The sequence below is a fragment of the Miniopterus natalensis genome, chromosome 13 (assembly GCF_054644295.1).
Source record: "Miniopterus natalensis isolate mMinNat1 chromosome 13, mMinNat1.hap1, whole genome shotgun sequence".
Taxonomy (NCBI): Eukaryota; Metazoa; Chordata; class Mammalia; order Chiroptera; family Miniopteridae; genus Miniopterus; species Miniopterus natalensis.
The window spans coordinates 7,927,572-7,943,584 of record NC_142093.1 but is presented as its reverse complement, the minus strand read 5'-3'; the positions used below and the strand labels follow the sequence as shown (position 1 = coordinate 7,943,584).

The 16,013-nt window shown below is 51.4% G+C and overlaps 1 protein-coding gene across 2 annotated transcripts in view; it reads left to right on the top strand.

Moving 5' to 3' along the window:
• Nucleotides 1–4,547: 4,547 nt before the first annotated feature.
• The window catches only part of APOB (apolipoprotein B), a 36,113-nt gene continuing 24,647 nt past the window's right edge, over nucleotides 4,548–16,013 (top strand). For both annotated transcript variants that reach the window (XM_087823815.1, XM_087823814.1), the window contains exons 1-12: nucleotides 4,548–4,611; nucleotides 4,952–4,990; nucleotides 6,005–6,120; nucleotides 7,375–7,520; nucleotides 9,468–9,621; nucleotides 10,434–10,589; nucleotides 12,081–12,205; nucleotides 12,876–12,961; nucleotides 14,099–14,318; nucleotides 14,989–15,216; nucleotides 15,441–15,558; nucleotides 15,666–15,812. In XM_087823815.1, coding sequence (XP_087679941.1) covers nucleotides 4,548–4,611; nucleotides 4,952–4,990; nucleotides 6,005–6,120; nucleotides 7,375–7,520; nucleotides 9,468–9,621; nucleotides 10,434–10,589; nucleotides 12,081–12,205; nucleotides 12,876–12,961; nucleotides 14,099–14,318; nucleotides 14,989–15,216; nucleotides 15,441–15,558; nucleotides 15,666–15,812 — 1,599 coding nt within the window. The remainder of the gene's footprint in view (nucleotides 4,612–4,951; nucleotides 4,991–6,004; nucleotides 6,121–7,374; nucleotides 7,521–9,467; nucleotides 9,622–10,433; nucleotides 10,590–12,080; nucleotides 12,206–12,875; nucleotides 12,962–14,098; nucleotides 14,319–14,988; nucleotides 15,217–15,440; nucleotides 15,559–15,665; nucleotides 15,813–16,013) is intronic.

Genomic DNA, 16,013 nt, shown 5'->3' with positions numbered 1-16,013 from the left:
CGGGCACTTTCTGTACACTCATTGCTAGCTGTGATATGTATTCATGCCATTCTCCTTATCAGTAAGCTCTCAGAGGGCAGAGGGCTCAGGGGCTCCCTAAATCCTTTAAGAGAATCAGCGGTTGTGGGAATGGCGGGGCCTGCTGATCTGGCCAGCTCTCTCTTTATCTTGATCACTGGTCTCAGCCTTTGAGGGTAGTGCTGTCTGGTTCTTAGTCTTACAAGAACAAAAAGAAAACTAAAAACCAAAATGGGTCAAGAGTAACTGACAAAAGTCAACAAGCAAAAAGCCTGTCAAAGGAAAAGCTAAGAGGGAACCATCTCAGGTCAAGGCAAGGATGAAGGCTGAAGCCAGGCACAAGAAAGAACTTCCTGAGAGTTCCTCGCACCCCCAGGAGGGCTTCCCTCTTCTTACTTGGAAATCTGTTTTAAATGAGCGAAGCGCTCTATTTCTCAGGCAGTGTGAGCGTAAGTCTTTGCAGAGGTAGGTCACCGCCCAGGAAACCCACCCCGCTTAATGATTCTGAATCCTCAGGCCCTAATTGCCATGAGGCTTGAGCCCCATTTAATTTATGCATTTTTTAAAAATTGCCAAGTCCTCATAGAATCAAAGTAGCCAGAGCTACAATGGCCTACGAGGTCATCTGGTGCTGTCCACTCCTCACACTCAGAGTCTTAGAGACTGTCCCATGGTCCTAGTTTATAGACCTTGCCTCCTGTCATGCTGATTCACGTTCACCGTACAATCTACATTAAGCTATAAACATATGCAGCAGCATCAAAGAATAAAAAAAAGTGTATAAAATCACAGTATTTACCCCTTAGCTACTATCGGCCTCACCTGGACCAATAGTTGGTGAGAGAGAGGGGAGAGGGATTCGAAGGTGAAAACTGCACACAGGTCCTGCCCTCCAGCTTCTCTCTCTAGTTGGCAAGGTAATATGTAAACAGGTGAAAAATTGAATCATATTACCAAAGAGAAATATAAGTTCAGGGCAACAATAGACAGTTTGCACGAAGGCCCTTTGGGATCCATTGGCCTGTATAGAAACTGATAGGAGACGGGGGTCAGAAGCCAAGCGGTCTAACTGGCTGGACCCAGGGAAAGGCTCCTGAAAGTAGGTGGGGCTGGAGCCCGCCAGCCCTGGAAAAGTAGATGGATGAGCTCTGCCTCGCCAAGGAAGTGGTGCTTCATACCCATGGAACAGGGCCGACTGCCGACCTCTTTCCCCCGAGGGAACTGCTGCTCCACATTCTGACCTTACCTCTCGGCTAGCAGAACGACAGCAGAGGGAAGTTTCTCTTTGCCTCCCCACAGGCAGTTCATCGCCCATCGGCAATCTCTCCATTTGGTTGACACTGGCCCATTCCACCATCTCCCACCTGTGCCATTCACCTAAATGCCCTATTTTTTCCTTAACATTTCTCATTTGTGTGTGTGTGTGTGTGTGTGTGTCATTGGCATGTACAGACCACACTGGGCATAGTTCCATCTACAATTCTTGAAGTTTACGAGATTTCCACCTTCGGGGCATCATTTGCAATTATAATGCTTTCGTAGGCAGAAAAGAGATAGACTAATTAACCATTGTCAATATTGGCCCCTATTTGCCAAATGAGTTTTCTTGAACAGCATAGCTGGAAGTGATTTATATCAAATTGTATATTCTTGTATTTAGCGTCATGGTCACTGTGCATAAATATCCTGGTAGCAATGGGGTACATGAATGACACAGATTCATTCATTTGTATTCACCAAATTATGTACTGAACACTTATTTCAATGTGTGAACTACACTAAACTCAGAACATTGGGCTTCTGAGGGGCCTTTAATAGATTCCACAGTTCCCTAGGCTGGCCAGGACCCTTCTGGTCACCTGCAGATAAACAGAACACAGTTTCACTTCTGGCGGCCATCACTGGTATATTCCACATTATCTAATTCCTTGAAATTCCCCAGTCAGGCTGCTTTCTAATGGGTACCCAGAGCTCTGTGATTACTCAGAGTGACGGTTCACCCCATGGGACTTTGCATTCATGAGCTGATAAGTCACGGCCACTGGCTGAGATTAATCTTTGTGACACCAGAATGTGTCTCTGCTAGTCATTCATCTGCCTGCTGTGGCGAGGCCTCCTTTCTCCCCAAGAGAACAGTGATTTCAAATACCCAGAAACGTCAGGAATCACTAGAGAAACAGACGCCCGGCACAGCCATTCACAGCCCTCCCAAATGCCCCATCCCTTCCTCAGCCCTGATTTCCTCTCTCTGTCCTATTAACCTGTTTCCATACACCCTATGGTCAGCCAGCTCAAACAGGTACCCTACAAATGCCTTTTCACGCCAACACACACGTAATAAGTGGTAACAGTTACCATTTATTGAGGATCTTTTATTAGCAGGACATCATGCTATCAATGCAATTATTTACATAATTATTTCATTTAATTCTCTCAAAAATGCCTATGAGGAAGATAGATATTTTTAATCCTGTTTTAGAGATGACAAAACAGAGGCCTAGGCTGGTGAAGTCACTAGCCCAAGGTTCCAAATCTCACAGGAAACCCAGCTAGGAGTCAATTAGACTCTTCTTGAGTCTGATACTCACACTGGTTTCCTTTACATAAAGCTGACCTCTCCGGACTGGTATGTTCTCTGTTCAATGAGTAACTTATATGGGAGGGTTTCCTGACTCTTCCTTCTACTTGATGTCTCTATGAAAACTGGTCTGTATTCTTCTGAAACATAAAACATTTTGAGGACAGAGAACTGAGAGATGTTCCACTTAAAGGGAAGGGATGAAGGGTGATTTCTGTGGTCACAAATAAAACTATATTTTCACACGGCTTTTGAAAAAGGGTCTGAGTGGATTTTGTAATTTAAGAAAAAAAATCTATGCACTAATCCTTTGAGTACTTTTGTGAGTCTGCTCAAGTCAACTCAATAGTTCAACCTGTTGCTCTGTGGGGATGGTGCGCTTGACCCTGGCAGAGAAGGGGTGTGGAGGCCCAGCACCCACAGGCTTTCAGAGGAAACCAGGGAAAGAGAAGCTGACCCCAGTCTCAGGCTTTCTCCTTTCACGATGACGACAGTCAGCTCGGGGCCATCCAAACACCCCACGGGTTTTCCCTGCATCCAAGTTATCAGACTCATTTTTGATTCCCAGATGGTAAAAATCATGTTTTCTCTCGCCACTGACTCTAGGACAGGGACTTTATCTGTCACCTGGCCAAGGGAGCCCGGACTCCCGCTGGTAAATTAGAGTTAGCCACCTCTGTCTGGTTTCTTTGGGACTGAGTGTCCTCACCCGTTCTCCCTAAAGTGAAACTAATACTAAATAATACTGAATGGAAACTGTAAGTGAAAAGTAAAATTAAAAATAAAATTTTTTTTTAATTCTCAGAGAAATGGCATTTTGGAGCAATTCATTTTTCCAGCACCTCCAGAGTTCAGTGGTGTAGGCTCGGCCAGCCTTGGGCTGAGGCCTCTGTGATATCCCCCTTTTAGGATATTCATACACTGTGGGTGCAAAGCAACCACCCCCTGAGGGGAGTTTAGCTGCTCACAGGGGCTTTGTGTTAAAAACAACAATATTGTACGTGAATAAGAAGTGTGGAGCCCAAAGGCTGGGGAGGGGGCACACAGCATGGTCTTTGTTCACTATACCTCCTTCGGAACATGAGCCTCTTGGAACCATCAGTTTTGCCTCCAGAAGACTTAAAGGACTGCATAGTTATTGGTGACATCTGGATATAGCACATAAATAAATCGTAACAGCAGACGCTTCAGGTATTCCTTAGTCTACAGTCCCCCTTCACTGCCCCCTCGGCCCCCGCTCTGCCAGCAGGGACAACCGGCTCCTGCTGTGCCTGTGACTTCACTGTCCTTCAGGGTGACTTGGCTCAGTCACTCACCAGACCTCCCTCCTGCCCCTATTCTCTGCTCCCTCCGCATGCGCTGAATCCAGAGCAGATAACCCCAGCCACAGGTAGAGACCAAGATTAGGGGTGCCCATGTGAACCCAAAATCCACCCAAATGAGAAGGAACTGAGAGGAAAATGTGTCCACCAAGACACTGAGAAGGGCTGGCTCTCCAAAGGGCTACAAAGTGGGAGCAGGGAGCAGGGCTGGGTTATGTCCAGGTGCCTGGTCATCTGCAGGCACTAATGGGTTGGGCAGGCTTCTCGGGTGACCAGCCCACTGTCCCCATGGCCTCACCCTCTGAGACCCCCCGCGAAAGGACAGGCCAACCAGAGGAAAGGCCAGGTGTGGCCCTCGCCAGCCCCTCCTCAGGCTCAGAGAAGAGCCCAGTCTGGAAAAGCAAACAGGCCGGGAAGCTGCCCTTTGGACCTTTTGCAATTCGCTGGACGCACTCTAAGGCGGGCTGCCTGGCCCTGGGCGGGTGGCCTCATATAAATAGGGTGCGGACTCGGGGCGCGCATTCGCGCGGAGAGGCTGCCTGTGTGTACCCCTGCTTGTGGAGCCAGCAAGAGTAGTGACACCAGGCCTAGCCAGCGAGACGCAAGGAGGGAGCCGACCCAGGGCGGCCATGGGCCCGCCAGGCCCCGCGCTGCTAGCGCTGCTGCTGCTCGTGGCAGCCAGCACCCGGGCAGGTGAGTGAGGCGGCCGCCACCGGCCCGCTGGGGCGCAGTGTCGTCGGGGTGTCCCGGAGTCCAGCCAGAGAGGGCAATGCCAGTGGCAGCTTGAACCTGGGTCAGATGGAGGGCAGTCACAATGGAGGGCCAGGGGGCCAGGGCAGGTGGGGGGATCCGCAGGCCCCAGGATGGGGGTAGGAGTGGGGGCAGGGGAAGGAGGGCCTGGGGAGCAGGTTCTCCAGAACCTGAGTCCTCCTAAAAGAGCAAAGCCCTGTGCATGCAGAGGTCCTCCCTGTAAGACCCTAGGGCCCATCGGAAGACAGGAAAAACCCACAGCGTCTTTCTCCATTTCTTACAGAAGACGAAGTGCTGGAAAATGTGAGCCCGAGCTGTCCAAGTAAGGCATTTCCCCCGCTGGGCAAGGAAGGGCACCCCCAAACCCCACCCACCCACCTGCACCTCGGGGTGCTGATGGATGTGCACTGAGCTGAGCCCAAGAAGCCAGTTCCTTGGGCCCTCGCCCACCCCCAAGGGGTCTCAATTCTCTTCTACCTGACCTCCTGCTCTACCCAAAGCCAGGGGGTAGGAGGTAGGGGGTAGGGGGTAGGGGGTAGGGGGGAAAATGGAATGTCACTCGGTTGGTCCCTGGACATTTCCAGACATCACCGTCCTGTTTATCGGTGGCTAATCATTGATTCAAAGCAAATGAGGGTGAAGAAATGCTGACTTTAACCTTTGTGCGGAGACCCAGACCCCCACCCCTTTGTATTTACCTGACCCCCAGGGGTCAAGGGAGCTGGCCCTGCTGTGGTACCCAGAGTGTTCCCGGGTGGAAGCTGGCCTCTGCTGGGGAAGCACTGCCATCTCGTGGGCGTCTGCCTCACTGCATCTGGGCACATGTCTCAAATGTTCTTTTTCTCAAATTGTTCAGACAATTCCCCTCAAGCACCGTGGAAACACCCAGATATTCCTCCTTGGGGGTTTCTTTAGTCAGCCAGATACCCCTGATGCTTAATGAACTTCATCTCAGGTGTTTAGGAGAACCAAGAGAGAGCCACAGAACTTCGCTATTTTCCAGCTGAGAAATCATTAGCGATACCTGCTTTATGCTCTCCTCTTAATTTTTCAGTCTCTCCTACAGATTTTCTGAGCCCCATTACTTGAAAATCACCTCTTTGTATCTCAAGTGATATATTCAAGGAGCTCCAGCTAATTTAAACATTAGCCTCAGCAAAACATAATGGAGAAATTAAATCTATAAAAGAAAATTAAGTATAATACCAAGTCAATTAAAAAGAATTTGAGTTTAATTCCCTATTTTTATTATTGCCTCTGCCGCCGCCCCTCTCCGCCCGAGCTGGCCCCCAGGAGGGGTGTCTGCCACGCGCTGACCCCTCTCTCCGCATTCTAGAGGGTACCACCCGCTTCAAGCACCTCAGGAAGTACTTGTACAGCTATGAAGCCGAGAGCGCCAGCGGGGCCCCGGCCACCACCGACTCCAGAAGCGTCACCAAGATCAACTGCAAGGTACGGGGGGGGGGGGTTGGGGAGCCGCTGGGGGACCCGGAGCCCGCAGCTGAGCAAACCCAGCTCATGCCAGGACGGGACGGGACGGGACAGGACGGGACGGGATGGCTGTGACCTCGAAGCGCTGGGGGCTGGCCCTCAGTTTGAAAGTCAGCCACTTGGCTGGGAAGTTGTCTGCCACACACACAAAATTTCCAGCCAGATTTCTTTTCCCATCGGCTTCCGCAGGGTGGTTGCCACGCGTGACCTAGCATGTCAGCTCCCCCGGAGCGCAGCTCTAACGGGAGGAGCGAAGCCCGGGGTGGGCGCAGGGTGGGCATCTCGGGAAGGCATCTGAGCGCAGCGCTTTGTCATCTAAACCCAAGAGCTTCTTTTACTACGAACAAACGGGAAAGGGGGAAATGTCAACATGCAGTTTGTCCTCAGGTCCAGCTTTTCTTATTGAGGCTGGTTGTGCTTTCTCATGGTCGTGTTCATTCGGGACAGGTCTGGTGGCCGCTGTGGGGCCTGTGCGGGAGATCAGGCCAGGGAGCTGCCCTCTTCTTTCTAAGGCCCCATTGTCTGTGTGGTCAGTTGAGGTAGCCACTGGCCACATGTGACCGTTTAAGTGGAATAAAAGTAAAAATTCCATTTTGTAGTCACACAAGCCACATTTCCAGGGCCCGTAGCCGCCCGTGGCTGGTGGCTCCCATGTTAGTTGGTGCAAATAGAGAATCTTTCCATCATTCCAGAAAGTTCTTTGAACAGTTCTGGGTAACAACCAGGGATCTATTTAAACTCCAGCTACATGCGAAGGTTTGACTAGTCAGAAAATCAGGTTTTCTGATTTTTTTGTGTGCGACTTTAAGGGCACCTTTGCTGTTCAAACCAATGACAGCCCTCCTCCTGTGTCCTGTTTTTCTTCTTAACTCTCACTCCTAGGCTACATTTCTTCTCGCCAGTCAAACCTCTTTATAACTGAAGTCAGTACATCTAGAGCCAATAATAAAAAGACGCCTCCCTTTACACGCGTAAGGGCAAGTTTAGAGGCTTGGGACCCAGAACCAAAGCTCAAAAGTAGGACTCCGTCCGAGTTGATTCCTGGAGAGCTCATGAGGCCTGTTGAGGACACATGGGGTGTTGGGGTGTCATCTCCCCAGCAGCATTCCCCTTGGCGTCGTCCTGCTTAGGGAGTCAGCCCTGGGCCGCGCGGGTGGGGCTGGGGACCTCACATTCTTGATGGAGGGTCTTCATGAGCCGCTCCCGGTCTCCTAGGTCGAGCTGGAGGTTCCCCAACTCTGCAGATTCATCCTGAAGACCAGCCAGTGCACCCTGAAAGAGGTGTACGACTTCAGCCCTGAGGGCAAGGCCTTGCTGAAGAAGACCAAGAACTCCGAGGAGTTTTCTGCAGCCATGTCCAGGTAAGGCGCTGGCCTGCGCCTGTCCCTCCCTGGGCTTCCTGTGTAGTGAGTGAGGGTGTTGGTGTGCGTGTGTCCACTAAGGTACGAATGTGTGTGTGCACAGCAGGCACACATATGAGTGTACCCGTGTTCAGCGTGGATCGGGGAGCTGCTGAGTTTTCACGCCAATCCATTGGAGGGAAGCGTTATTTACCCTCCCCTTGTGAAGTTCTAGTTACCATTTCAATGTGTTCCTAAAAGATCTCATGCTTAAACGTCTCGAGATCATAAAGCTGAGATGGTTTGGTTAAGCCTGGAAATTCTTGTTTAAAGAATTAAGCACGAGTGGGCGCATAGTGGTCTCCGGGAAGGGTCCCAGTGGGACTTGGTGCTGCGGCACACGCAGTGCAGGTCTGGCCAGCAGGGGACAAGGCCTAGCCTCCGGGCGTCCGGGGAGAGCGCAGGCCTGAGCATCTGCCAGCGCATGCTGACCAGGCCAGCCCTGTGGGTTACAGCTGGCATCTCTTCTGGCCGATCAGTGGCCATGTTATACCAGTTGCTGAACACTTTGAATGCCATCCCTGCCTCATCTTCAAATCACAGCGTATAAAGTCCTAAGAGTGAGGAAATACAGGCAGTCATAGATTTGGAAGCACTGGAAGCTCCATGCCCACCTTTCGGTGTGTTGACCGTTAGACCGGGAAGCCGGTCCTTTGTCGGCAGAATAGGCCCTGACACTGCCGTCTCTCACCAGCGCACCTTGTTTTATGAGACTCAGGTGCGTATGGGGGAGCAGGTACAGTGACGGGAGAGAGTGAGCCGTCGTTCGTTACGCGTTGGCCCTTACCCTCGCCGAGCGAAAGGGACTCCTGCTCCTGGCCCCTCAGGGCTCTCCAAGCCCGCACTGCAGTGTCTGCAACTTCCCGAGAGGGCGTAGAGCCGTGGGAGACCTGCCTGCTCTCCGGGTCCTCCTTTTGACTTACTAAGGCAGGTGCAGCCTGGCGCCTTGAAACCCCCGAGAAGAAGTTCCCAAAGGAAAATCCCTGAGGTCAAAGTTGCCCTGAGCCTCAGACATGGCCTGAGACCAACCGTATCAAAGAGGGAATGTCCAACACATGTATGACAAGAAGGGCAGATGGACTCGTAGTCAGGAGATGCAGGAAATGGAGCAAGATATTTACCGCCTTATACTCATAAGACTACAAAAATTGATACAGCTGTAGCACCCCTTGCTGGCGGGCCTGGGAGGGAAAGTGTGCTCTCCTGCGTTGCTGGTGGAATGAGAGCCATTAGCCAACATCCGCTATAATTAAAAACACTATAGCCTTCGATACAGTAACTTCAAACTGTGGGGCTCCAGCCCATAAGAAAAGCAGTAATGTGTGAAGGACCTAAGGATGTTCGTTGCAGTGTTGTTTATGTAGGGGAAAAATCCAGGAAGGGAGAAAATGAATGCCATTAAGTAGGGGAATGTCTCAATAAATTCTATAAAAGCACAGAATTCAGTGTTTTGCAGGGTTTTTTTAGAAAGAATCTGTTAGAGCTCCACCAAATGACTCAGAAGGGTTTTCGTGGAGTAGAATTGAGAAACGGGAGATAAAGAAAATTGTGCATAATGTGATGACATCTGTACCAGACAGGCAGTGACAGAATCCTTCTGCACAGACGTTCACACCGGCACATCGGTGGAGGGCTGTCTGGGTGCGGAGGGCTGGCAGCGGAGATGTGGGTGGAGCAGAGGACGGGTGAGCCAGCGTGGTAGGAAAAGAGATAAAGGAATGCCAACCACGTACACCCACGCTTGTATACCTTCTGAAGAGGTAGAGACGTATTTATAAAGAAAAGATGTAAAAAAGAGAAACAGGTAAAAAAATAAATAAACGAAAGGCTGCAAAGCCACCCAGTTTATGTGCAACAGGCTCCTGATGGAGAAAGGACACCTCTGTGACCACCCTCTCTCTGGCACAGGTACGAGCTCAGGCTGGCCATTCCTGAAGGGAAGCAGGTGTTACTTTACCCCAACAAGGAGGAGCCGAAACACATCCTGAACATCAAGAGGGGCATCGTCTCCGCCCTCCTGGTGCCCCCGGAGACGGAAGAGGCCAAGCAAGTGTTGTTCCTGGTGAGAATTTAGGGAGCCGATAAGAACGGCCCTTTGTACTCACCTCCCCACCTCTGAGCTGGGCCCACCATCCACACAAAGCGAATCGTCGACTTAGCTTGGTGGCTGGTTACCCAGGAGGCCCTACCCCCTGTGAAACACCGGTGCCCAAGGCGTCCCTGTCCTCTGGGCTCACTGTGAGATCGTCCCCAGCAGACCGAATTTTAAAGCAGTTTCTGGGGAGCCCGGGCCACCCTACTCCTTTGGGTGATTTTGTTCTTTGCCAACGGGTGTAGCATGGCGAAGCCTATGTGTGTTGCAAACATAGAAAAATATTTGACTCGGTTGCCAGCCTCGCTTAAGAATTTGAGGTTCCGACCCGAGAGAGAATTCAGTTTCCCTCAGTCCCGTGACCTGTCCCGAGCCCTTGCTGTGTTCTCTGTCCTGCGCTGCACTACGCAGAGCTGCCTCCCGCAGAGACGTCCCAGGGTTTGGGGGAAGAGCCAAGACACCCAACACAAGGCAGACTGGAGTACGTGTCATCGAGGAGTGGTGGAGGAACGCTCCGAGTCCACAGGGCGTAAAGCCGGGTTGGCTTGGTCCTAGGCGGCCAGGCCACTGTGCCTCAGGATCAAACCCCTTCCCTGGTGTCCTCGCTGCACCTCTGGCTGCCAGGCGCCTGCAATGCCCGCCCTCTGCCTGGGAGGAAGAAAGTCCCTCCAAATCCACGTCGCTCCCACCTTTCCTTCCAGGCTCCTTCCCCAGCCTTTCCCAAAGCCCCCGAGGATGTTTTCCCATGTTGAATACACCTGTTGTGTCTTCTGCTCCCATAGGATACTGTGTATGGAAACTGTTCCAGTGACTTCACCGTCAAAACGAGGAAGGGCAATGTGGCGACAGAAATATCCATTGAGAGAGACCTGGAGAAGTGCGATCACTTCACGCCCGTTAGCACAGGAGTGAGCCCCCTTGCTTTGATCAAAGGCATGGTAAGTTTCACACCAGCTTTGCCATTCGCACTGTCCTCTTTGCTAGGAACATTCTGGAAGGCAGAGCTAGTGGGTGTCTCAGAGGAGGACCTGCCCAGCCTCCCCTTTGTACGGGCTATCGTCAGAAACTAGACAAGGAAAGGACTGCCGAGGCCACGCGGCCTGTTATTAATTAATCCGGGACCAGAATCAGGTTTCTGATCTCCAGTCCAGAACCCCAGTCCTTTTTGCTGTGTTTCTGACACTGGCACAAAACCTTCTGCCATCACTTGAGAGTAATGATTGTCTATCCCCGAGAAGTCTCCAAGACTCCCTGTAGGGGAGCAGGCCACTACTGTTCCTTCCTGTGCAAGGGCTGGATGTCCACAGCTCTAAGCATCTAGCTCCAGGAAAGTCCCAAGACCTGGGTTCTGCTCTTGTCTCCCTAACTCCCATGGAGTGACATGACTGAGAGTGCTCCAGAGTCCTGTCTTTCCATGTATGACCCTGCTCCTGCCTGGGCCACCCCCTCAGCACTAACCTTCTCTGATTTCCTCAGCAGAGGTCATGTAGCCTCACATTACCTGAGCTTGCCTAATGCCTTGTAATATCTTCTGGGACATGAACCACAGCCTTATCTCAGTAAACAAGAAGGATTTGAGCAATCATGCTGTGCCTGCCAATGCTTCTGGTCACTGTTCTTGGGCCCAAAAACAGGGAGTCTGGTGACCACAGGGCCATAGTCAGAAGAGGCCAGAGCACTGGTGTCTGTGTGTGTTTTTCTGAGCGACTCTGTATGCTCAGCTCCACTCTGGGCAGCATGGAGGGAGGGGCAGTGGCAGATGAATGTGGACCCTCCCCTCGGGGTGCTTACAGTCTAATGCAGGAACATGGCTCATACACATGCCAATAAAGGACAGATATAGCTTATCCGATAAAGTGATGAACTGAGCAGGGCAGACAAGCCCTGACCAGTCCTAGGCCTGACCGCGAAGGAAAAAGGACTTTTCACACAGCCCATTGAGCAAAGCAGCTGGTAATTACAACCAGTTAGGAGAAATGATGGGTGAACATCCATGAGTCCAGCTCATAGTCTCACGGAGGAGGTAGAACATGAGACGGAAAGATACAATGGATGTGTCAACGGAAGAGAGACACAAGGATGGGCTTCCAGGAAAGGAAACACAGGGAGCGGTGGTGTGTGAAACACTAATGTGTGGTGGGGCAGGTATGTGTGGGATACCAGGCTATATATCCTCTGTGCAGGATGAGACGTCCACTGGGACGGAGTAGGAGTCTGTAGCTTGGTTCAGCTTTGGGTTTGCCAAGTTGTTGCATCCCCTTGTCTAAATGTCAAGTTTTCTTCTTTACCTGAGTTTGTTCAGTGGTACAGAATCCCCACTCTCTCCCCACCCCACCCCTCCTTCCTTGAAGGTAAATGCCTGTGGCAGAAGACTCAAGTTCAAGGCCCAGAGACTGATCAAAGTGCTTTCCCCCCCATCTCATTCACAGACCCACACCTTGTCCACTCAGATCAGCAGCAGCCAGTCCTGCCAGTACACCCTGGACCCCAAGAGGAAGCATGTGTCAGAAGCCATCTGCAAGGAGCAACACCTGTTCCTGCCTTTCTCCCACAAGTAGGTCACCTGCTGCGCCCCTGATTCATCATTGATGGGGGGGGGTGAGCTGAATGCTTCTCAGCTGCCCTGTTCCAGGCTAGGCCATGAAGAGGTGCAAAGCAGAGCCCATCCCTTGTCCCCCATATCAAGCTAACAGGCCATTTGTTAGGAAAAATCTTAGACATGCAATACAATTTGAGGCCAACGAAAGATATCTGAGACCCAGACTTTAAGGTTTACAGATCAGGAAAAGCCAGGATCACTGCTGGCTGCCCTGTTTAGAAAGGCTTTAGGGAGTACTTAGAATGTAGATTGGACACATATTTATTCAAATACATTTTGAAAATCAATCCAATTAACTGCTGTTTATTGAATTCGTGTTATATTCTTGGCACTGTGTGGTGGGAAATACAAAGGAATTTTGAGGCACGGAGCTAATCCCTTACCCTCTAGACACTCCAGACTGGTTGAAGGTATAAGGTGCATATGTCCTTCAATGGAAGGACAGCTGTGTGACCAGGAGGGGTGGGTGCTGTTCACTAGGGGGTTCAGTATGTCTGGATTTAACCATGGTTTGAAAGGTGGGCAGGATTTGGGTAGAAGTGGAGATGGGGGTAACATTCGACATGAAAGATTGCTTTGGAGAGCTGGCCAACCTTTGTTACCTGACGTCCTTCCCTGTTTCCAGTAACAAGTATGGGATGATGGCACAGGTCACCCAGACTTTGAAACTTGAAGACACACCTAAGATCAACAGCCGCTTCTTTGATGAAGGTAAGGCTCTACACCCACGTTTGCCAGGGCTGGGGAATCTGCCCAGCACAGTCCATGTGTCATGGCTCAGCTCCTTGCTGGGCCCCAGGAAACCTCTGCTGACTTCACTCATTAGTTAAGTGGGCCCCGGTGTTCTGGCTGTGGGCTACTCTAGTGAGAAAGCATGGTCATTTGAGAATGTCAAAGTGACCACGGCATATGGGAAAGGGAGACGTTTCCCAAAGCTACCTAGGTTTTTGTAAGTAGAGAACTGGTCTCCTGAGTCTACCTTTTGTAGATCTGACAACCTCATACACCCTGTGATAAGGCCTGGGACCTGGAGCAAGCGGCAGAGGGTCTTCAAGGTCAGGAATCCAGCTTTAGAGATGGAAGGGACCTCAGAGATCTCAAGCCCTACTCTAGCCCTGCATCTGTCTTGTATCTAAATGTGTTGTATGCAAAACCTCATGGCTCTCAGCAGCCTGTGGTGTCAGGTGGTAACAGCGTGGGCTGTTATATTCATTCTGCAGAAGGGACAATGGCACAGAGAGGCTTAGCGGTGTTCTCAAGGTCATGGAGTATGAGGTGGTACAAAATGAGCCCCAGGTCTAATCTAGGGCAGGACTCTTTCCAATACGACAAGCGTCCACGCTGAATTAACACCCCCTCCCTAGCAGGTCAGAGCAGGGTAATAGAGGGACTACAGAGGGGTCTTCCCCTCCCCCACAAGCCGCTATTAGATTCAACTGGAAGAAACAATGGGTGAGCCTCAGCTGTGGCCACATCAGCAGCAGCATGATGTGGTTCTTTTGGATAAAGATAATCTGATACCACATCCCAACAAGCCTAGATTCCGCTCCAGCTCTGCCTCAGACCCAACCAGGTCTCAGATAAGGCGAGTAGCTCCAATCTGGGTGTTAGTTCTCTTATCTTTAAGTTGAGGACTGATACTCGCAGGGATAGTACAATGAGTTGGTGAAAACATTGAAGTCACACACCTAGCACAGAGCCAGGTACGTAGCAGGCACTGGGTACAGGACAGTGCTCTTTCCTTTCCCCCTTTGCTGACACCCCGCTGATTTCCAGTTTCCAGTAGGCCAAGATAGGATTGAGATGCAGAGGTGAGCAAGAATTCCTTTGACACTTTCCTCCTTCCAGGTACCAAGGAGGTGGGCCTTGCCTTTGAGACCACCAAGTCCACACCACCGCCAAAGCAGGCTGAGGCCATTGTGAAGACCCTCCAGGAGCTACAGAAGCTGCAGGTCTCCGAGCAGAGCGCCCAGCGAGCTAACCTCTTCCGTAAACTGGTCGCAGAGCTGCGAGGCCTCGACGACAAAGCGGTCGCAGCCCTCTTGCCAAAGCTGGTCGAGGTGTCCAGGTATTTCTTTAACGGCTGCAGCTCAGGCTTTCATAGGTTATAAACCTACGGCAGCTGCTGACCCTTGGCCCATCAGAGACTCTCAGGGATCATTGAAATATCAACCCAGTCAGTCAATTAGTCAATCAATTCATGTTTGCTGGCTAAATAGCAAGCTAGCTGCCTAGAGTTCCATGGGGAACACACACACACATACACACGTTGCATCCAAGGCAGATACGTAGGTGTGTGTTTGTGTTAAAATAAGAGGGAAATATTCCCCACATTGTGATGGGTATCTTCTCATTCCTTGTTGTGTTACCCTAGAAGGTTTGAGAGACAGAAAAGTCTGGCCTTTGGGAAGCCTCTAGACTAGTGGAGAGAGAACTCAGGCAAACAAAACAACACCGTGATTTCTGCATCCTTCGAGGCACTGGCTCTTAGTGCCGTGAAGGTCAGAGGAGAAAGCGAGGGCTGAGACGAGACCAGGCCTCTTCCGTGGGTAAAGCTCAGAGGGAAGACTTTCTGGTTCTCGGGATCATGGTCCTTGGGATATGAGTTGGATTTTGAAATATGGCTGGATTTGGACAGTGCATGAGGGGAATGAAGGCAGAGGGGAAATCACGGGCCAGGGAGCCTCTAGCTGCCTCGGAGGCGATCTGTGCAACCCTCTCTGCCCTTTCCTTCCCAGCCCCGTCACTTTGCAAGCCTTGGTTCAGTGCGGACAGCCCCAGTGTTACAATCACATCCTCCAGTGGCTGAGAACCGAGAGAGCCAACCCCCTTCTGATCGATGTTGTGACCTATTTGGTGGCGCTGATCCCGGAGCCCTCGGCCCAGAGGCTGCAGGAGATCTTTACCACGGCCAAGGAGCAGCAGAGCCGGGCTGCTTTCTATGCCCTGAGTCACGCGGTCATCAAGTGAGTTGTACCCTGGTTCCCCTCGTAGGCGTCGAGGGAGCCCCCACCTCTGTGTATTCAGATCGTCCCCTTCCTTCCTCGACTTTCAGACTCTGACGCTGACTCTCTTGTTTTTCTCCTGGTCTGTTTGAGGGTAATGACTTGAAATAAGAAACCAGCCAACCCAGTGTGGATTTTCAGATAAACCTAGCCGTGCTCACTGAGTCCTAACTCTTACTCCGCAGCTATCATAAGACACACCCCACAGCGAGGCAGGGGCTCCTGGACATTGCCGATTACCTGTCGGAGCAGATCCGCGACGACTGCACCGGGAGCGAAGACCACACCTACCTGATCCTGAGGGTACTTTCGTCTTTCGTATAATATGCATCACTGTGGAAGCACTTTTCCTCCTCACCTCTTCCTTCCCCTCCTGCACCCTGATCCCTTCTGGCTGCTTCGCCTCGCAGGTCATTGGGAACATCGGCGGAATCCTGGAGCCGCTAAGCCCGGGACTCACATCTTCAGTCTTGAGATGCGTCCGGAGCGCCACGCCGTCCCTGCTGGTCCAGAAGGCCGCCATCCAAGCCCTGCGGAAAATGGAGATTAAGGACGAGGTGAGGGCCGCAGGGGAGGCCTCACACAGAAAACTGTTCAGAATAGCATCCTAAATCCCGTCATTCCGCGGGCTTAGTTCTACCGCATTCTAACCGCAAGTCCTCAACAAGCCTGTTGACCTGACTGCCCAGCAGTATGTGGACAGGAGAGAAACGCTGACCTCGCTGCTGCTCCAGAAAGCAGAGTCCGAGATTTTCACC